The following is a 22,668-nucleotide window of genomic DNA, read 5'->3' on the forward strand; positions in this document are numbered from 1 at the left end:
CTTTTATTCTGTTTTAAGTCAGACTATACCGGGGAGAGACAAAGAATATGATCAATATATTGTATGAAAAAAGTTAATAATAAATAGATCAGACTGTATCACTACTTTACATAACATCCGGTAGCTTTTCATGAAATTTAGAATACAATCCAGATTTCTTGGCTTACAAGGCTCTGTATGATCTGGCTGTCTTCTCGCTGGTGCTCCTCGATGCCTGGCTCTTTGTCATTCAGATCTCACTCCCATATTGCTCTCCCAAGGGAGGCCTTCCTCCACCTCTCATTCACAACAGCTGCCAAGTTCCTCTCAGCTGCAGCTCTCCCTGTTGTTAAGTTCAGGTCTTATCCCCCCTATTCTTTGTGATCTCCAAAGCCTAGGAAAATCACTTGGCACAGTGTGGATACTCAGTTAAGATCTGTCAAATGGGTAAGGACTGTTGCCAGTTTCTTGATCTTACTTCACGTGGTTATAGAGTATAGTAGGTGATTTAGGCCTTGCCCTATGGAACGCAAAAGAGCTACAGAAATTAAATGCAGACAGAATTTAGTTCTGTTCCTACAATTGTTGCTTGCCAGTTACTTGATTGTTTTGTTCAGAGCTTCAGTTTCTCCATTGCTAAAATGAACTTAACTTACAGAGTAAGAATTTGGGATGGTTGTACTTGCCTAACACGCACAAAAGCCTTTGTTCTGTCTCCAAACATTGGCAATCCGAGCACTTGGGATGTTAAAGTGGGAGATTTGGAAGCTCTGGGTTATCCTTAGCTATAAACTATGTCCAAGCATAGTAAATGCACCCTGCCTCAATGACGATAGGAGCTAAGAAGGAAAAATAATAGCAGGTAAAGGATAGAAGAGAAGGTCGCAGGAGTAGGAATTTCTAATACATTGGAGTTATATCCTTTCTCTCCCTCTCCCTTTCCCTGTCCTTCTCCAGGATCTTGCTATGTAGCCCAACCTGGCCTCAGACTTTGGGCAGCCCTTGTAAAAGCCTTCCATTGCTGTGTTGAGGTTATGGATAGGCGTGTGCCACCACTCCTAGCTAGTAAGTTTCCCTCAGGTCCTCAACTCATAACAGAGCAACTTTGCCTTCTAATGTCACATGTAACCAATAAGTCAGTCAAGTAATCAAAATCCATCTGATACGGTTAATTAGAATTAATAATATATTTGTCATTTAGTTTTTTAAAGATATAATTATTTATGTATGTATTTGAACACTCAATTTGCATGTATGTCTGAATGACAGGAGAGGGCATCAGATCCCATTGTAGATGGTTGTGAGCCACCATGTCGTTGCTGGGACCGCTGGGGAAAAAGCCAGTGCTCTTAACTGCTGAGCCATCTTTCTAGCCCAATTTTGTCATCTCAAGTCGGTCAATATTTGTCAAAAAGGTTTTTAAGTTGTTAGGATACAAATACACATCTTTACTTTCTGATACACCAGTGTTACAACCTGTGTGTGTGTGTATTTGGAAACAGGGTCTCGTGTAGCCCTGGGTGTCTCGGAACTCACACAGTTACGCCTGCTGCCTCCCAAGTGCTGGGTTTAAAGGCATGTGTCACCATGTAGTCTTAAAATTTAATTTTGTGTATTTATGTGTCATGGCAACCATGTGAGGGTCAAAGGACAAATTTGTAGATTTGGCTCTCTCTCCCTACCTTTACCTGGTCCTGAGGATCAAACTCAGGTCATCTGGCTTTCAGGTCATCAGCCATCTTGCTGCCCTGAATTTTGCAATCTTTTTAAAAACAGTAAGTCTTAATAAATTAAAAACTACTTGAAATCTGAAAGACTAAATTTGATTTTTATTTTGTTTTATCAGACAAAGACCCGTAGCCCAGCCTGGCTTCAAACTTAACTATGAATCAAGGCTGGCTTTGAGCTCTTCATCCTCCTACCTCTGGAATACTTCAGATTATGGGTGTGTACCATCACATCTGCTTCAGCAATGTGAATAATTAGTAATATTAAGTTGTGCTGCTTATTATTATTATTATTTTGTCAGCTTGACACATACTGGAATCATCTGGGAAGAGGAAAATGCCTCCATAACATTAGCCTATAGGCAAGTGTGTCTGGCATTTTCTGCTGATGTGGGAGGGACGGCCCACTGGGCAGGTGGCCCTGGTCTGCATCAGAAAGTAAGCTGAGCTAGCCAGGGAGAGCAAACCTGGAGAGTAGATAGTAGCCCTCTGTAGTCTCTGCTTTGAGTCCTGCTCTGACTGCTCTTCGTGATGAACTGTAAACTGTGTGGTGAGCTAAACCACAAAGCACTTTTAATCGTTGTTTTTGGTTTTTCAAGACAATTTCTCTAGTATCCCCGGCTATGCTGGACCTCACTGTGCAGACCACGCTGCCCTCGAACTTACTGAGATCCATCTGGCTCTGCCTCCCAAGTGCAGCTGGGGATGTACCAGGCAGGACACAGCTCTTTTCTTTTTGTTTTTGTTTTTTTTGAGATGGTATTTCTCTGTGTGGCTTCGGCTGTCCTAGACTTTGTAGATCAGGCTGGCCTCAAACTCACAGAGCTCTGCCTGCCTGTGCCTCCCAGAGTGCCTCCAGCCACAACTCTTGAATATACTAAAACGATCCAAAAATATCAGTTACATTTGAAGTTGAAAGACGAAATGAAAGCTATGATAGAAAGTTGATTTGAAAATGACTATTTTATTATAAATAATAATATAAAAGCGAACTTAATGGGGCTGTGACCTAAAGTCCTCAGTCCTTCTGATTTTGAGGCATGAGGAAAGGATGGGTGCAGGAATTCCAGTGGTCCCCTCCTGTTTGTAGAGCAGATTGGAAGGAAGTTGCTTGCTCTAAGCACCTGTTGCTTATGTTCATTCACTGAATGACTTCATCAGATTTCCTGGCGGTGCTTATTTTTTTGCAGGGGTAGGGATGGTGGGGAACGGGTGGGTGTGGCGGTGAGTAGTTGTCTGATTGTCTGGCCAGACTGATACTCTGTTCCATAGAGGTCCTAAGATCCGGTTATTCCCTGCAGACAGGATGTAAGGCTAAATGCAGTCTAGTTAAGTAAATAAAGTGTCCAGTGGTCAAATAGACTTGCTGAAACATGAAACTTTTGAAATGATGTTGTGAAATTTTTGCAATGTCTGACAATTTGTCTTAAAATTTTTAAAGGATGAACATATCATTTCCTTTATTTTTCAAAATTAATCTAGTAGATGGATTATTTTTAAAAGTTGAGATCATAAAGTTATATTCTCTTTCCTAAAAGTTATTTCTCCAACTTTTTCAAAGATTAAAAATATATGTTTATGTGTGTATGCCCATGTGAGTCTATGTGTACCACATTTATGCAGGAGCCCACAGAGGCTGGAAGACAGTGTGATATCCCTTGAGATCAAAATTAAAGGCAGTTGTGAGTCACTGTGTGCTAGGAACCAAATCTAGGTCCTCAGCAAGAGCAGCAAGCACTGTTAACCATGGAGCTATCTTCTCTCCAGCTCTTTATCTCACCAACTTTTTTTGTTTGCTTCCTTTTTGATGTTGTTGAGAGGAGGTTTCTCTGTGTAGCTCTGGCCGTCCTGGAACTTGCTCTGTAGACCAGGTTGGCCTTGAACTCAAGAGACCTGTTTGTCTGTCCCCAGACACTACCAACTTCTGAAGCAGGTCAAATACCCAGTGGTTTTTGCCTCTGTGCTTCTATCTTGTCCCTCAGCTTGATTTAACAATGGAAAAAAACAATTATTTTATTTTGTGGTTTTGTTTGTTTTGAGACAGGCTGGATTGGCTTGAACTCTGAATCCCTGCTTCAGCCTCCTAGGTTCCTAGGTACTGAGATTACAGGCTTGTCATCAGATCCAGCTACATGTTTTATTTATGCATGCGTTTTCTTAGTGTTTAACACTTAAATATTCTGTTAATTATTAACTTTGACTTTCTTTTTTTAAATTTTTATTAATTACAGTTTATTCACTTTGTATCCCCCCTGTACCTCCCTCCTCCCCTCCCAATCCTACCTTTCGTCTTCCCCACCCATGTCCTTCTCCCAGTCCACTGAAAAGGGAGGTCTTCCTCCCCTTCCCTCTGATCCTAGTCTTATCAGGTCTCATCAGGAGTGCCTGCATTGTCTTCTTCTGTGGCCTGGTAAGGCTGCTCCCCCCTGGGGTAATCAAAGAGCAGGCCAATCAGTTGGTGTAACTTTGACTTTCTTATAGTTTTCTTAACCAATCTACCTACCATCCCTCTCCTCTCTTCTCCTCTCTTTTCTCCTTCCCTCTCCTCCCCTCAAAAACCAGCATTTGATTCTTTTCATAGTGCACAATAACATTATGCCTATATATTGGATCCCTAGAACAGGACTTAAACACAGTTGTAAGCCATCATGTCAGCGCTAGGAACCAAACCAGAGGCCCCTGTAAGAGCAGTAAGAACTTTTAACCCGAGCCGTCTCTCTAGCTCTAGTAAAAGAGCTATTAATTAAAAATAAAAAGCAGGAAGAAGGAAGCAGTGGCACACATCTAGGATTCCAACATTCTGGAGTCTGAAGCAAGAAGATTGTGAGTTCGAGGCTACTTTGGGCTACATGGAGAGTTCCAGGCTGGCATAGATAGTCTAACAAGGCTTTATCTCAAAAACAAAGCAAAGGTATGGCTAGCATAGTTGTGAGCACAGTTGCCTTCTAAAACAAAACAAAGCTTTTCTAGGGATGGAGGTTTTGAAGCTTTTATATAAACTCACGTTTTTTGTATACTCTTTTTTTGAACTGGAATTGATCCCAGGGCTATGTTTTCACTGAGCTATATCCCTAAATCCCAAATCTTTGTTCTTAGTTTCCAGTTCATTCCATTTTGATTAAAGAATAATACAGTTTTTTTTTTTTTTTTACTTTAAGGATTGTGTTTCAAGGTTTTATATCATCTGCTTCTTCAATCGTCATGGTTTTTTTTTTTTTTTTTTTTCTTCTTTTTTTGTCTACTTGACCCTTCATAGCAGAATTCACCAGTATTGTCTGACAGCTTGGTAGCTGCTCTGCCATGTGCAGCAAAAGTATCTTTCTATGGGTGCTTTTTGTACTTTGTTATGAAGCTGCCCCATCCTGTGGAAAATGAAGGTGACCCCCCGCTTATTTCTGCTGAGTCCCACTACATTTGTCACCATGTCAGTTTTCTGTCTCCTTTTTTGTCTTCCATTCATTTCTTGCTTTAAATTTTGCTCATAAAAAGCAAAAAACTCATCATTCACATGGGTCTCATCTCCTTTGCTTCCCTTCTTACTGTGTGAAGAGAGAGGGTGAATGTGTAAACCGCCCCCCCCCTCTGGCTTCTAAAAATGTCATAAACAACCGTAAAATATATTACTTTGTTTTTAAATGTGTAGTCAGTGGCATTCAAATTTTAAGTGTGCACTCATCACCACTCTGCAGGAATAAGGGGGAGGGTCAGCTTCAGTTTCTACAGGATGGGGCAGCTCCATAACAAAGTACAGAAAGCACCCATCATCAGAGCTTACCAACCTGAGCGTGTCTGTCCATCCAGCATTAATGCCCCAGTCCTGCCCCCTAGGACCTTCCCTTCTGCTTGCTTTCTCTATGGTTTTGACTGCTTCTGAAAATCTTATAAGTGTAACCATGAAGAATTGGTTTTTTCATTGTCTTATTTCACTTACTGTAACATTCCCGAGATTCTTCCATGTTAGAGCATATGTCGGGCATATTTCTTTCCTTGATATGCTTGGGCATTCTGTTGTATTTATGTGCTTCTGTTTGCTTATCTATTCTACTGATGGATATTTAGGTTACTTCCATGTTTCAGCTATTCTGAATGATTCTGCTATGAACAGAGTGTTCAGATACCTGTTTGAATTGCTGCTTTCAATTCTTTTGAGCATAAACCAGTAGTAGAAAAGATAGATCACATGATAATCCTATTTTTAATTTTTGTGGAATGGCCATACTATTTTCCACAGTAACTGGACCATTTTATGTTTCTACCAACCATGTTCAAGTTTTCCATATTCTGTATGTGCTCACAGATACCTATTGTTTGCTTTAAAAAATAGTTGTCATAGCTAGGTGTGGTGGCGCACACCTGTAATCCCAGCACTCAGGAAGACGAGGCCAGTCTACAAAAGTGAGTTCAGGACAGCCAAGGCTACACAGAGAAACCTTGTCTCGAAAAAACAAACAAACAAACAAACCAAAAATAGTTGTCATGTTAATAGTAGTAAAGTGATATTTTGTACTTTTAATGTCTATATTTTAAGTCAAATTTAAGATTTATTTCTATGTTTGTATAAGTGTTTGCTTTCACATACGTATGTGCACTACATGAATGTCTGGTTCCTGCAGAGGCCCAAGTAGGGCATTGCGTTCCCTAGAGTTGGAGTTTCAGATGGCTGTGAGCCACCATGTGGATTCTGGGAACCCAACCTGGGTCTGCTGGAGGAACAGTAAGTGCTCTTACCTACTAAGCCATCTCTCTTTAAAAAAAAAAAAAATTTACATTTAAAAAATGATTGGTAATGTTTGAACATTGTTTGTATATCTTCTTTGAGAAATGTCTGTGTGAGTCCTTGCCCCTTTTTAGAGAAAATTTTCATTAGATTTACTCACTTTATGTGTGAGTGTTTTGCCCACACGTGTACATGCTTGGTTCCTGCATAGGTCAGAATAGACCATTTTAATCAGTTGTCGGTTGAAATGTTGAGTTCCGTAGGCTCTGGGTCTCAAATTCTTATCAAATACATGATTTATAAATATATTCTCTCATCTGAGTTGCTTTTTTACTCTGTTAATATTGTCTCTTGTTGTACAACATCTATGAGTTTTACATTTTCTATCTTATACTTAGGTCCTTAACTTTGTCAGTTTTTGGCTATGACATTAGGTAGGTAAGCATCCAACTTCATTATTTATGTCTGAGTGTCCAGTTGTCCCATCAATCATTTGTTGAAAAGACTGTCTTTTTCTTCATTGAGTTGTCTTGGCATCTTTGTCAAAATTATTTGAGGATATGTGCTTTTCTGTTCATTTCAGTATCTGTCTATACCAGCACCACATTACTTAGCTGTAGTTTTGTATTAAGTTTTGAAATTAGGAAATGTGAATCTTTTAGGTCATTCATTTTCAAGGTTGTTTTGGCTATTAGAGATCCCCTGAGTTTCCATTTGAGTTCTAGAATGTACATTTATGTTTCTGCCAAAAACAAAAGAAGATCATTTTAATAAGGACTCCAGTGAATGTGTAGATTGCTTTCGGTAGCATTGACATATTAGTAGTGTTTTTGTTTGTTTGTTTTTTCTGTTTTGTTTTTGGTTTTTGGTTTTTTGAGACAAGGTTTCTCTGTGTAGACCTGGCTATCCTGGAACTCATTTTGTACACCAGTCTGGCCTTGAACTCAGAGATCCACTTGCCTCTGCCTCCCAAGTGCTGGGATTAAAGGCACGAGCCACAACTGTCAGGCAGTAATGTTGTCTTTTAATCTGTAAACATGAGATGTGTTTCCATTCAGTTAAAAATGTTTGTGTATGTGGCATGTGTACATGTCGTATATGTGTGTGTGTGTGTGTTTATACATATGTGAAGGCCATCTCTGTTGGTTCTGTCACACTCTCCCTTTCCTCCTCCTCCTCTTCTCCATTCTCCTCCTCCTCCTCCTCCTCCTCCTCCTCTTCCTTCTCTTCCTCCTCATCATAATTTTTAAGGGTTTGGGTTTTTTGTTTTTTGTTTTTTTGAGACCGAGTCTCTCTCTCTCTGTCCCTGGCTAGCCTAGAACTGTGTGGACCAGGCTGGCCTTCACAAAGATTCAAACTCATAAACTCAAAAAGATTCTGATGTGGGGCTGGAGAAGATGGCTCATAGGTTAAGAGCACTGGATGCTCTTCCAAAGGTTCTGAGTTCAATTCCCAGCAGTCACATGATGGCTCCCAACCATCTATAATGAGATCTGGTGCCCTCTTCTGGCATGCAGGTGTACACGGAGGCAAAACACTGTACAAATAATAAATGAAAGAAAGAAAGAAAGAAAGAAAGAAAGAAAGAAAGAAAGAAAGAAAGAAAGAAAGAAAGAAAGAAAGAAAGAAAGAAAGGATTGTATTGCCTCTGACTCCCAAGTCCTGGAATTGATTGAAGGTGTGTGCCACCACACCGGGGTCTTTTGTTTAAGACGCCATCTTCCTGAACCTGGAACTCACTACCTCAGTTAAACTGACAGCAGGCGAGCTCCCAGGGTCCGCTTGCCTCCCTGTCCCCACCCAGACCTTGAGTCAAGGTGCACTACTTGCCTGACTTTTAAGTCTGTGCTACGGATCCAAATTCAGAGCCTCATTCATGCACAGAAAGAATTTTAGTGAGCCATCTCCCCAGATGAATATTTTGTTTTTGTTACTCTGTCAAGTACACTCTTTTCAAATTCCTTTTAGATTACTAAATACAAAAACATATTTGATTTTTGTAACTTGTATCCTGCCAGATTCATTCACTATTCCTAGCAGTTTTCTTGTGGGATCCTTGGGGTTTTCTTTATCTAAGGTTGTATTATCTATGAATAAAGATAGCTTTACTCCTTTTCTATTTTGAATACCTCATTTGTTTCCCTTGCCTAATTGTTTTGTCTAGAACTTCCAATGACCGTGCTGAACAAAAGTGGGCAGGCTTCTTCCGTTGTCCCTAACTGTAGAGAAACTGTTTCCATTCTTCCCTACTGAGTATTTTTGCTGTGGGTTTATTATGTCTAGGTAGTTCTCTTCTACTCCTAATTAACCATTCTTGTCATGAAAAGATGTTTACTTAGGGTTTTGTCAAATGGTTTTTCTGTATCAGCTGAGATTATCACGTGGTGTTTCCCTCCACTCTGTTAGTAGTACATTGTATTTGGTGATTTTCATACAGCAAATCATCCCTTGTACCCATTCTCCTTACCTCTCACTTCTCCAGAGACGACTCTCCCTTCATCACTTTTAGGTATGAAATAGTGATCTGCATTCATCTGAGTTTCTTTTGAGAAACGAAATTATCACAAGGCAAATCAGAAACTTAATCAGTGGTTCGTAATGAGTGAATATTGGTGTCCCAGTTAGGATTTCTACTACTGTGGAAAAACACAATGACCAAGAGTAACATGGGGAGGAAAGGGTTTATTTTACTTTACAGGTAAGTCTATCATCGAGGGAAGTCGGGACAGGAACTAGAGGCAGTAACTAATGCAAAAGCCATAGAAGAGCACTGCTTACTGCCTTGCCCCGTTATGCTGACTTAGCTTTCTTTTTTCTAGCACCAAGGACCTCTAGCCTAGTATGGCACCACCCACAATGGGATGGGCCTTCTCACATCAATCACTAATTTAGACTTGCCAGCAGGAGGCATTTTCTCAATTGAGAGTCCTTCTTCCCAAATGACCTGGCTTATATAAAATTGACATAAAACTAGCCAGGACAGTCAACTTTTTATAACATTTCAAAACCATGCAAGGTTACATGTGGGTTTTCTGAGCATATTTTGTTACTTTTTTTTTTTTTTTTTTGTACTTGCTTTATGTCTTGAGAAGAGAGATTGGGAGGAGCATCTAGGGTTGTTGTTCTAGATATGGAATCACAGCATCTCCCAGAGGCTTAGGGTAGGGATCTCTTCAGCACAGAGAACCTCAGATTAGATTCCAAATGCTATCTCTTCCTCTGGGCCAGGTTTCTTTCTTTTTCTGAATAGAAGTCTAGTGTAGAATATATATTAGGATATGTATATTGTAGAAGACGAGAGAGAGAGAGAGATGTACATACTGTACTAGACTTCTGTGTGTGTATGTGCGTGTGCGCACATGTGCAGGCATGTTCTTCAACCCCAACTTCTCCCTCTCCTAGACTTCTTTGTGAAAAGCATAGGCGAGCCAAAGCTTCTGAGTTTGCATCTTGGGGTCTGGAGCTTACCAGAGAAGGGATAGTGGCAAACATGGCACATCCTAGCCTTGTGTCCTCAAGCAAAGTACTCAGGGCCTGTTTCCTGTTGAAAACCCTGACCACTTTGTGGCGGGGGAGGACTAGTGAGACGGCTTATTGTGTTTGGCCTTTCTCACAGGACACAGTAAGCCTTGCAGCAGTGTGATTTATAGTCTCGGGAGTCAGGTCTGACACTGTGGTTTGTTCTCCTTTTTGATGGGGCATATAGTGTATGTTCCTGCATGTGGTGGTGGTATCCGTGAGCGCACACGTATGTAGAGGCCAGAGGTCAACTTTAGCTCTCTTTCTTCATGACCTTTCACCTTATTCTTTTTATTATTGTATACACTAGTAACTCATTCTCTTTCTCTCTCTCTCTTCTCCCTCTCTCTCCCCCTCCCTCCCTTCCTCTCTCCCTCCTTTGGATTTTTGGAGACAGGGTTTCTCTGTGTAGCTTGGCTGTCCTGGAACTCACTCTATATAGCTCAGGCTGGCCTCAAGCTCGGAGATCTGCCTACCTCTGCCTCCCGAGTGCTGAGACTGAAGGCGTGCACCACCCCTGCCTAGTGATTAGCTCTCTTAAAATTATAACAGTGCAGCAAAAGCAGCAGTTCAGATATGTTTTCTTTCTCCTTTCCTATTTTTTCAGCCTGCAACGTGCAAGAGAGCGTGCCATCACACGCCACATGTACTGGTGAGAGAACAATCTTGTGAGCTTAGCTCCCTTCACCTTTGTGGGTTCAGTCCTCAGGCTTACCATGACGAGTTCCATTACCCACTGACCCACCAGTCCTCCACCTTTCTTTTTAAAGTCCTCAGGCTTACCATGACGAGTTCCATTACCCACTGACCCACCAGTCCTCCACCTTTCTTTTTAAAGCAATAGTTCTCAGTGAACCTGGCGCACATCAATTCAGCTAAACTGGTGGCCAGTGAGCCTCGCATTTGCCTGTCTCCATCCCCCTGGTGCTGCTACTACAGATGCAAACAGACACCTCCAGCTTTTTATGTAGTGCTGCAGATCTCAGGTCCTCATTCTTTTGCAGCAAGCACTTTGATAACTGAACTATCTTCCCAGCCCTGATGCTGTGTGTGTTGCTGTGGAGTGTTCAATGTCGACCTCTCCTGTGGTAAAAATGTATTAACCAAGACTGCTATGCTCCTCTGTAAAAGAAGTGTCAACTGTTTCTCAGAGAAGTTTCTTTGACTGACATCCATTGTTCAGACTGACATCCACTGTTTTGACTGGCAGATTGCAAAAGATTTCATTATCCACCAGGAAAAGGTGGGGCTAAATCAATGGGAACTACCAGTGTTTTATTTAGTGTCTACTCTTTAGAGGATCTTTGTATTATAATCTTATTTTTCTTTGTAACAAATGTGGCTGAGAAAGGATGAGGAACTTTCTTAAAGTGATACTGAGCTAGCTACCCTGAGATCACATGTATTTTCATTCTTCTTTCCAGTCTCATTTCTCCTGGGAGTTGGTTACAATTTTTTTTTTTTTTTTTTACTTATCTGTTATTTATGTAAATTTAGAGTAGATATTTTACTTTTGTCTGTAACACTTAAGTAGAGAGAGAAAAATATAAGCAAATCTCTTTCTTACAGGTATCACTAGCTGATATACAATTTGGCCCGATGAGATTTCATCAAGACCAACTTCAGGTACTATACAGTAATCAACACATTTCAGTTGTCTCTAATAAGGAGTGTTTAAAATGATACATTTAAGATACTTGTTCTTCTGTTTAGATACTAGCACTAGGTCATGGTTAAATTTCTTGGATTTGTTAATCATGTTATAATCTTTTCCTCAGGAACACACACACTGAGGTTAAAATTTAGGGTTGCAATAAAGGAGAAAAGTGTATAATTGTGCATATATGTACATTTGTACATACATTGAGAGGAAATAAAGCCAAAGTGGAAAAGGGCTACCAGCTGATTGATCTAGAGGAAGAATATTTAAGGCATTGTTATTCACAACTTTTCTATAAGTTTGAATTTTTCCACTACACCCGGTTTTTTTTGGGGGGGGGCAGTGAGGGCTGGGGACAGGGTCTCAGATAGTCCATGTTGGCATTAAGGGACTAAAGAGATGGCTTAGGGCTTAGGAGTACTTGATGCTCTTGGAGAGGACCTAGGTTCAGTTCTAGGTAGCTTACAACTGTCTGTAACTCCAGTGCCAAAGGACCTGATTGTGGAGGAATTTCAATTCAGAACAAGGCTGCTCTGGCACGAGATTACATCCAAAGACCTTCTAGGTCTATGTGATCCGGCTGGATCCAGGAGACAGAGGCAAGCAGGTCTCTGAGGTCAAGGCCAACCTGGTATAGAGCAAATTTCACCTAAAGAAAAGCTTAGGTCCAGGTGTGTGGTGGTACATGCCTTTAATCCCAAACAACGAAGGTAAAGTTAGTCTGTAGAAGGAAGCATCCATGTTTGAAAGTGATGTTTAATTGAATGGCAGAAAAAGTGATGAATCAGAGAAGATTTGATAGAATAGGATATGCTCAGCTCTCAAAAGAAGAGAGAGAAAAGTGAAGCTACTTAAGGGGTAATGCAGAGAGACGGGGGCAGTTTTTCTGGGACAGTAATAGAGACAGGTTTCAGAGAGAGAGAACAACTCAGGTGAAGACAGAATGAGAAGACTCCAAGAGATTAGAGCGGGTTGTATGAGTCAGCTGGGGAAGAGTTTGAGCCAGAGCAGCTGAGTTGAACCGGCCATCCTAGGGCTCAGAAAGAACAAGAAAGGATGAACTTATTCAGTAGTAAGATGAATGAGCTGAAAACATTCTAGGCCTAGGTTAGATTGTACAGAGGCTAGAAACTTCCAGGACTAGGCCTAAGTTAGCCGAAGGAGGCAATAAGCTGCCAAGACAACAATAGAACCAGGCAAATGAAAGGTGGTTGTTTTTGTTTGTTTGCTTTTGTTACATCTGACACTCTCTTCTGGGGCTCCATGGGCACTTTACACATGTGGGGTACACATATACATGCAGGCAAAAACACCTGTACCCAAAATAAACAAATTTTTAAAAAGATAAAATGTAGCCAAGTTATTTGAAGCTTTCTGCACATGAACTATGTTTGCCAATGTATTTTAACCTTGTGAACAAGTCTGACAGAGTTGTGTATTTTTGGTTCTTTGGATTTGCGGAATTTGAACAAGTTGGGCAAACTTTCAAGGAGGTGAAGGGTTTCTTTCAATTTTGTAGTCAGCCTCTGTCTACCAGGCTGCTCCATTACCACACAACCTCTCTTGTCTATTGAATCTAGCCCTGAAGGGACGATTCAGGATTTGGCTGGGAGGCCTGGTTGAATAGGCGAGAGGCAGCAGATCCCAACTTTGCATGGTATAGGCCAGGCACCAAGACAACCAGTTTTTGGCCTGGCATTGGCACAGATGCTACCTAGGATTGCCTGGGCTCTGTGCGCATGCCACTTACCCAGCAGACTCTAAAATGTAACATTGTAGTCTTCAAATCTTCTCCCTCATATTCAGAATGCCTTTTTAGATTGGAGACATTACATAAAATTTGAGTGAAAGCATGATAAGTACACCATTTAAGGATCATGTGTCCCAACAGTTTCACTAAAATATTTGCATTTGCCATCTGGGGCATTTCACTAGAATACCAGCATTGACATACTCAGTTAACTTTCTGTTTGATAACATAAATATCTGTGTGTTTTGATTCAATTCTAAAGTAAGATGTTCTGTCAAGTCTTTATTGAGTCCTATCAATGGTGTTATCAGCAAACGAAGTAAGCATATGTTACAAGCACTTGGACCTCCAGTCTAGAAATTAGCATTGACTCAACAGTGAATGCTATATTCTTGATTTATATGTAAGAAAAGAATGTGTATTTACAGATGTTATGTTCACATATTGTGTCCTAAACATTTAGGAATTTTCCGTGGCTTATTTTAAAATGACAGTTATAATATGATTTTAGAAAATGTGTTTGTGCTCTTCTGATCCAGGTACTTTTAGTGTTTACCAAAGAAGATAACCAGTGTAATGGATTCTACAGGGCCTGTGAAAAAGCTGGGTTTAAGTGCACAGTCATCAAGGAGGTGCAGGCTGTCCTTGCCTGTTTCCAGGACAAAGTGCATGACATCATCATCATAGACCACAGACATCCCCAGCAGCTGGATGCAGAGGCACTGTGCAGGTAAGCCAGAGACTCGGCAGAGGCCTGTGGGCCTTTATGACAGTAAGTGCAGCCTAGAAACACATTGTTAGATCTAGCCTCCCTTCACCTGTATGCAGAGTAAGCAAGCGCGGTTTCTAGGACTACTCTTTATTTGTTAATTGTCTTGCTTGCTTTATGTAAAACAGTAAGAAACTGTCTTCATTCACAGAGCCTGGGGCTTGCTTTCCAATCCCACACAAAAAAAATCAAAACTAAACAAAACTAACAAAATATAAATGACAACAGTTAGGGTTAAGATGAAACCTAACATTTAATTACTTTAAACTATCACTTGCATATTACTGAAAGAAGAATGATTATACTTTTCTAGGCTATTTTAAAAGAATGTTTTTGTGTGGCCTATATGTATGTGCTTATGTGGGTATGTGCCCTTTTAAAAGTATACCTGCAGCCAGAGGTCAACATGGGTGGCTTTTGTTTGTTTGTTTGTTTGTTTGTTTGTTTTGTTTTTAAACTCTGTTTTGTTTGGGGTTCCTTAAAGACTCTCCCTTCCAACACCTGACCCTAGGTAGGAGAGAGAAAGTTAGTGGGGAGAGGGGACACAGATCCCTTTACTTCTCCCAGCTGTTTAGGAGCAATGTTTTTTTGTTTTTTATTTTTTTTTGGGGGGGGGGAACTATACCAATCTTTGTGAACAACAAATAGATGTCTTCTTGCATTCTTCACTTTTTTTTTTTTTTTTTTTTGAGACTGGACTTGAATCTCATCTTTTCAGCTATTTTGGCAGGCCAATAAGTTCTAGGGATTTGCCTGTTTCCACCTTCCCCAAGCCCTGGACTTATAAACGTATGTTGCCATGTCAAGCTTTTATACATGGGTAATGGGGATTCAAACTTGGGTCCTCATACTTGTATAACAAGCCCTCTAAAAACTGACTGTTCCTAACTGATATCTCTTGTGTAACTCCAGAACTGAACAGTACACAGTAGGCTTGGCTGGCCAGTGAAGAACAGACCTTTGAGAATATGGTCCCGGATCATATTTTTTTTTCTGATAGGCCCTGGCCAAGAATCTCAGGTCTTTGTTGTTGGCTCCTTCCTACCACTTCATCTTCATCTTGTGGGGTGAGAGTCTGGGGAGGGGTGGTTCTTTGTGTCATCCCTAGTGAGTGTTCTAGAGGCAAGAGCAGGCCCTGATTGTTTTTCACATCAGCTTTTGTATTATTTTCAGCCTTTCTCTGGTTTGTCTCTCAAGATCATCTCTGCAAAGGCACCTGCCTGGTATGAACTCTTTCATCAAGAAATTTCTCCAGAATCTCATTCCTCAAATGACTTCTCTTGCTCTCAGAAGACCTGTGCAGCCCATGAGACCTTAGCCTGACAGAGCACTGTGCTCCCTTTAACTTCTTTTGGGGGGCACAAGCCATACCAGCCCGCAAAAAGCTTTTTATCAGTGGCTGACCTGTCCAAATTACCATTCACCTGTGCTCTTCACTGGGCATTTGGAACTTTTTGTACCCCTATGTAATACCTTCTTGAAGGCCAAATACTTTTGTTGATTGCATTTCCAAATCCTGTTTCAGAGCCTTACTTTTCGAGTCTTGGTTTTAGGCACTACATGTGGTACTATTGCCATATGGAACTAAAGATGTGCACCACCACGACTGGCAGGAATATGTACATTTTTATATTTATATATGTATGTATTTAAACCACTGTTCTTTGGAGTTTTCTGTCACGTGTAGCAAAGGTAGTTTGGTTCTGAGAGCACTCACTTTGCTTGGTCTTTAGCATCTCATGACTTTGAAATCTGTCTTCCTAGTGTCCATTTGTACATTTTGACTATGCCAAGCCATTTCTTTCCTAGTTTCATGAATTATAAACAAAACTATTCGTTTTTTTAGACTGTTGTTTTTCATGCCAGGTTCTGTCCCTGACCTTATTCCTAGCCAGTTGTTCCTTTTCCCTAGGGAAAGTCAAGTGCATACTTCTATCTTCACATACAGTTTAGCACTGCTTTCATGTGCTTGTGGTTAGGTGGACATGATCCTCTCTCCTGCTTCTTCCTGGACACAGAGGTCCTTGTTCATTTCCTCCTGTAATGGGTGGGTCATCCTGAACTCTGTCCCCCATATCACTTGCATGGTTGCCTACTTGCCACTGTATTACCATAACCATTTTCCCACTAAAAATCCTGAGGATGTATTTGAAGTGGCTGGCTGGAAACTTAAATCTCCCTTTCACTCTCCATTTCTGTCCTGATGAAGAGCATGTTGGGAACATATAGGAACAGATACAGCGTCTGTCGAGTCACAGGGACAGCATTCATGAATCCGTGCTCTTCCTTCATTGCTGGAGATCAGAGCCTGCCCGGGTATTGGTTACCAGGAGTGCACTGACTTTGTACAGATGATCGTCTGCTGCACCAGTGACCCTGCCAGGCCTGAGCGACCCTCCTCTGGCCTTTCTCTCCAGAAGCTGAGTCTGGTCTTCTCCAGGCAGACCAGGGTTCGATACCTAGCCAGCAAGTCCTGCAGCGACCTGTGTGGAAAGTTTTCCAGTGGAGGTCTCAAGTGCCCTTTAGGTGGGCGTGTGTGGGAAGGAGGGCACATGAGAGCAAGTGAAGTCCAGTGGACATTAAGAAACACATGAATGTTGAGAAAGGTGGGGAGAGCAGTGTGCCCGTGAGAGAGCTTTTAGCTGGGCCCTGGAGCCACTTTTCATTTTGAGCATCTTTCCCTGAGGACTAGTCTCAGCTTCAGACCCACAGGAAGCTGCAGCCTGCATGCCCCAAGGTAAGGGTGAGTAAAGGATAAAGGTTTTGCCTATTTTGTGATCACACTCCTGCTCCAAGGGCGGTAGTGGTGTTTTCATTTCGTTTCTGTTGCTGTGATAACGTATCCTGACAACAAGGGTTTATTTTAGCTCACAATGCCATGTTATGGTCCACCACTGTGGGGAAGGTGATAGGAACTCGAAACAGCTAGATGCGTTATACCCTCCGTCAGAAGCAGAGAGAGAATGCAGACACGCACGCTCGCTTGCTTGCTTTGTGCTCAGCAGTTTCTCCACTACAGTTCAGGACCTCCTGCTTGGGGAATGGTGCTACTCACAGTGGGCTGGGCCTTCCCCATCAGTTAACCTAATTAAGACAGTCTCCTACGGACATGTCTGTAGGCCAACACAGTGCAGTCTTTCATCGAGACTTCCCTTTCCAGGACATTATAAGGTATGTCGAGTTGACAATTAAAGCTACCTATCACTAGTAGTTAATTGGGACAGAATAACACAGAAGCATAAGGCCTGCAAACCATAAAATAGTTCCTTCCTGGCTCTTTAGAGAAAACTTTGTGAGGATCTAGGCACCCACTGTATATAATTCTTTCATGGACATCTAGAGTAGTTGTGTTATGTGTCGTCTTTGGGTGACTTGGGAAGTAGCCACTCAATTTGTGTGTGTGTGTGTGTGTGTGTGTGTGTGTGTGTGTGTGTTTTCTGTGATTCAGAAGTGGCTCTATGTTTGTTTTTAATAGAGTTGAAGTCATGTAGTCAGCCTTGGCTGGTCTCTGTCCCATCGTGAATACGTCGTCCTCCAAGAGGCCAGCATGCTTCTCCCTTAGCTAGGACAGTCTGGATATGCTCCTCTCCACTGCTCCCATCTAAAGCCCCTCTTCTTCCTCCAGTGGCTGGCTCTTCAGAGCTGTTGTCTACCTCCAGCAGAATGTTCCTTTCCTTTCTCTACTCCTCTGTATCTCATATATGCCTTCCCTCTGATTTCTTGGCTGTATTGTCATCACTCATGGTCTGTATTGCTGCTTCCCCTAAAGGGTTGTGTTCCTGGTTGGGTGGAGAGCCTCATACTCCTTGGGTGACATCAATGGAGCAGCATCTTCTACTCTTCTCCACCAAACACCATCTTAACCTTTAATCACAGGTGGTGACTCTCTTCACTGTGGCTGATAACAGTATCTCGTATTTCCTTGTCCTAGTTTTGTGGTGGTGTGGTTTTGCCTCCAATTTACCTTAGAGCTCTGTGACAAGCTGGCTCCTGGTCATCCTAACGCCTACAGTGTGCACAGGCAGGAGCCTGGGGCCATGTACAGAAGCTTGTACTCCCTTCCAAGGGCAGAGAGAAGTGATCGTTGCCCCTTTCTAGTAAGCACAGTGTCGGGGAGATTGTTTCCTACACTAACCTAATGTATAAAGTGTCACCTTAGCTCTTCCTTTGTATGTGGTAGTTGCCATGGCTACTACAGTCCATTATTGGGAATAGGTAGTCAAGAAGGTAAATCCAGAGTATGAAGGGAGCTCTTCCCTCTCTTGTTTCCCTTCTCTAATTGTAATTTTATTAATACAGCTATGAAAGTGTATTTATTTTGAGTTATTTTTATATTTATTTAAAATTTGTTTTTTAAAGGTCTATCAGATCATCAAAACTCTCAGAGAACACAGTTATTGTTGGTGTAGTTTGCAGGTAAACATCTTTTTTAAATGTTGAAATTTATATGTCAATGCATTGTTATTAACAGATGGCAAAATAAGGGCTTGGCTGTGACAGGAGAGCCCCTTTGAAATCTCCTTAGCATTTTATGTTTCTTCTTTGCTTGACCTCAGGGAGGGAGTGCTGCCCTCAAGTTTAGTCTTCTGATTTTAAACTACTGTTTGCAGGCAAACTGTTAAGAAAATCCCATCTCTTGAGGGTGAAGGTTGGGAAGAGATGTCTTCCTGTAAGGGTCTGAGTAACACATAAATGTAAAGAATTGTCTTCTCGAGTTAGAGCAAGGAGGGGAGAGCACACACGGAAGGGAGCACATATTCAAATATGTGCTGTTATAGTCAGTGTGGACAGAGATGCTTCTGAGCCCTGTAATCTGCTAGAAGTGGAAGATAAGAGAATTTAATAGATATTAATTTTATGTATTTGATGCCTAGACACTATTTGGTTGTTAACATAACCTTTGTATTTAAAGTGTTAACATATTTGGGTACAGTGTCAGGCTCTTCTAGTCCAGTACTCAGGAGACCCAGGAAAAAAGGATTGATGGCTTGAGCCTAGGAGTTTGAGGCCAGCCTGAATAACACTGCAAGCCTATAGCTCCACAAAACATTGTAATAATACTCTGCTAAAAGCCAAACATGAAATTGAGATAGGATAGGCTTTTCAATTTCATGCGCATATATCTAAAACATTTGAAAGTACTTGTTATATGACTGATTGAGATTCTGTAAATCAATGAGCACTACCTAACCCTGCCCGTCTTCCTTTGCAGGATGGACAAAGAAGAGGTGTCTGTAATGCCCTTCCTTACTGCTGGCTTCTCGAGGGTATGTACCTGTTCTTAGTAGTACAAGTGTAACTCAGTATGAGAAAGTTTTGCCTCCATTCAGTGTCCATCAAAAATTCTTAGTTATTTTGAAGAAAAAAATTGTTCCTGTTCTGTGTTACAGTTTGACTTTGTAATCTGATAGTCTAATCTCTAACACTTGAGTTCCTTAGTCTCAAAACTCTGCCTGCCAAAGTTGTCCAAATATAATAAATGACCTGCACTGACATACTTGTAAATTATATTGTAGAATATGTTTTTACAATGCTTTTATGTGAACTTAAAATTTATAGAGCCAACTCAGGGACTCTAGGAATGAGGCAAACCAAGCCCCGACTCTTCTCCCTCTACTTCACCTTTAGTCTGTTGCTTAAGGCTTCTCTGGATGTTAGTCAGAGCTGATTGTAGATGAGGCTGTGGAGGCTGGGGACATGGTGAGTGGAAGAAAGCTCGCTTAGGATGTAGAAGGCACTGGATTTGATCCCCAGCTCCCAAACACACACAGACAAAAAATTAAAAGGTGTTGAGAGATTAGATAGGTTTAGAGGCACATACCTGTAATCTCAGCATATTGAGGGTAAAAATAGTTTCATTTCTACTCAATGAAAAATCTGGCTACATGGGAGGCTATTTATTGAAGTGCATAAACAGACATGATTTTTTGTCCCAAGGTCTCACCTGCAGAGCAGCCATTAACCCTTCTCTGTCTCAAGGCCTTCACTTCATCTGGTGCAGTGGCATGAGCACCATACCCAGAAATCCCTCCTTGCTGTTCCTGGCTAGTCAACAGTAGGCACCTATATGTAGGTACAGCCATCTTGGGTAGCCTGGAGTCTTAGCTGTCATGGGCCACAGGTCCAGTGCTTTGCATCCCTGTCCGGAGGTGGGACAGTCGTCACTGACCTCTGAGTGAGATGGGCTTGGCCCACAAGCATGCAGACCTATCACGTCCCTCAGTCCTTGCCCCTTCCCTGCTGTGTAGCACTAGTTTTGCTTTTCTTTCTTTCTTTTTTCCTTAAACTATCTGTGTGTTGTGGGTGTTTTGCCTGTACATGTGTCTGTACCACATGTGTACCTAGTGCCAGCAGAGCAAAAAAGGGGTGTCAGATTTCTCTGGAACCAAACTTGGTTCTTAGCTGCCATGTAGGTGTTGGTAATTGAAATTGGGTCCTTCAGAAGAGCAGTCAGTGCTCTTAACCATGGAGTACTCTCTAGCCCCATTACCTAGTCTTTTCAGCCCTGTTGCAGTTTGGAAGCAGAATGCCTTCTCCTGCCGTCTCTGCCCTCATGAAGGTCTGTGGTGGTTGCGAACAGCATTATGTCTCTTGTCTATAAACGAAGAGGCAAGCTCAGGAAGAGTGTCTCATTAGGATCATACAGCTTTTAAGGCATGAACCTGGCATGTCCACATGAATCTAGATTGCTTGTCACTCAGACAAGACACTGATCATGGACCTCTGTCTTCACCTTAGCAGTAGCAGGACCTCCTCAAACAGCCCATGTCCCAAATTGATCTGGCTGCAGTTGGTAGACAGTGGTCTGCAGAGGCTTTTTCTCTTAGGCTTCAGTTTCCTTCTCAGTTACTATGCGTTTATTGTGCAGGTAAAAGCAAATAACTCATTGCAGAAACAGGAGTAAGTCAGTGTTCATGAGTGTTTTCTGTCAGAGTGAAGCTGCAGCTGGACTTCTAGCCGTGAGTCCCTCTTAGCCAGTTCTGTGTCAGTAGACTTTTCCTATTGTAGGCCCAAAGTATTCAGGAAGGATAGTTTACATGCGAACATGTATAGGTTTTGTTATCATTCTCAACATAATACAGTATAACAACTCTTTATGCAGGGTTTATCTCGTGTATGGTAGTGTAAGTGTTTTTGAGGTCGTTAGAGTATGGGAAGGGAGCATCATTTATATGTAAATGCTGTGCCATTTTCTGTGAGGGAGTTGTGCAGTCTCTGTGGAGATACCCTGAGACTAGTGTATGTGACAACATAGTAACTTCTAAGATATCATTATGCAGTGTATTATTTGATGGTTGAATGGATCCATTTTCTCATAACTATGCAGTTTGCTTTGTTGTAGGACTTTTCCATGATATGAAGTTTATCACACAGAATTCTTAATGTCCACACCAGGAAGAGACACTGGGAAGATTGCCCTCTCCTGCTCCCTTGCTGTGAACAGTGACCACTAGCCAGCCTCTGGCAGTTAGTGGAAAATGTTCCCCAAGTAGGAGTTCCCTCCATGAGCCACAGATTTAGGTAGAAGTATATGTGCTTCTGTGCACAGGGAGTTTACCTGCCTTTAAATAGGACAAAATATTTCAGAAACTTCTTGAAAACCCAATATAAGCAAGACTTTGGTTAATAAATTTACTTTCTATAGAATCTAACCTTAGCTTTATAAGTGACAGGAGATAAGCAGAGAACCTTAGTGAGTCTAATTTGGTACATTTAACTTCCATCTCTCGTCTTCTGTTGTTCACTAATGATTACAAAGTAGGTTTTTAAAATTTCAGTAGCCAAATTGAAAGGTTTGTTTAGGATTTCTCTTGCGGCATGCATCAAAGTGCTTCTTTGTCTACAGAGCTCCCCTTTCTGTTTATAGAGGTATATAGAAAATCCCAACATCATGGCCTGTTACAATGAACTGCTCCAGCTGGCGTTTGGAGAAGTGCGATCACAGCTGAAACTCAGGTAATTCTGTTCCTGCTAAAAAGCCCTCTAGTCCCCAGGGCAAACTTGCAAGCAAAGGTCTTTTGGCCGTAATTGATACCACTTAAAATGGATAGGTGTGAGTTGGCTGTCAGTCATGTGCAAACACGAGGATCTGAGTTCAGAACCCCAGCATCCACATGAAAAGCTGGGTGTGCCTGTAATCCCTGCACCGAAGAGACAGAAGGACCCTGAGACTTGCTGACCAGCAAGTCTAGCCAAGTCAGTGAGTTCCAGGTTCAGGGAGAGACTCTGACACGAAAACTAAAGTGGAGAACAGCTGAGGGGGAAGCCCAGTGTTGACCTCTGAGGAAGATGCCCAGTGTTGACCTCTGAGGGGGACGCCCAGTGTTGACCTCTGGTCTTTGCACACAGAGTTTTTTCTGTTGTTGCTTTTGGTTTTTGGTTTTGTTTTGTTTTAGTGATATGATGGACAGTAGGCTGCCAGTGCTGCCGAGGCAGACTTTCTGGAATCTGTCTCAGTGTCTGATGAATGACTCCCATTTAAACATGAGGCATCAGGGCAGTAGTAAATGAGAAAAAAAGTAAGATACAAAACCACACATGCTAAAT

At 41.7% G+C, this 22,668-nt stretch overlaps 1 protein-coding gene across 1 annotated transcript in view; it reads left to right on the forward strand.

Annotated features, from left to right (window-relative positions):
- The window catches only part of Pde8a (phosphodiesterase 8A), a 113,451-nt gene that overhangs the window by 51,871 nt on the left and 38,912 nt on the right, over window positions 1-22,668 (forward strand). The window contains exons 2-6 of the mRNA XM_055623147.1: window positions 11,512-11,568; window positions 13,892-14,082; window positions 18,481-18,537; window positions 19,334-19,388; window positions 21,989-22,077. Of these exons, the coding sequence (XP_055479122.1) occupies window positions 11,512-11,568; window positions 13,892-14,082; window positions 18,481-18,537; window positions 19,334-19,388; window positions 21,989-22,077 (449 nt within the window). The remainder of the gene's footprint in view (window positions 1-11,511; window positions 11,569-13,891; window positions 14,083-18,480; window positions 18,538-19,333; window positions 19,389-21,988; window positions 22,078-22,668) is intronic.

The sequence above is a fragment of the Psammomys obesus genome, unplaced genomic scaffold, assembly GCF_907164565.1.
Source record: "Psammomys obesus unplaced genomic scaffold, mPsaObe1.curated_primary_1811, whole genome shotgun sequence".
NCBI classification, from domain to species: domain Eukaryota; kingdom Metazoa; phylum Chordata; class Mammalia; order Rodentia; family Muridae; genus Psammomys; species Psammomys obesus.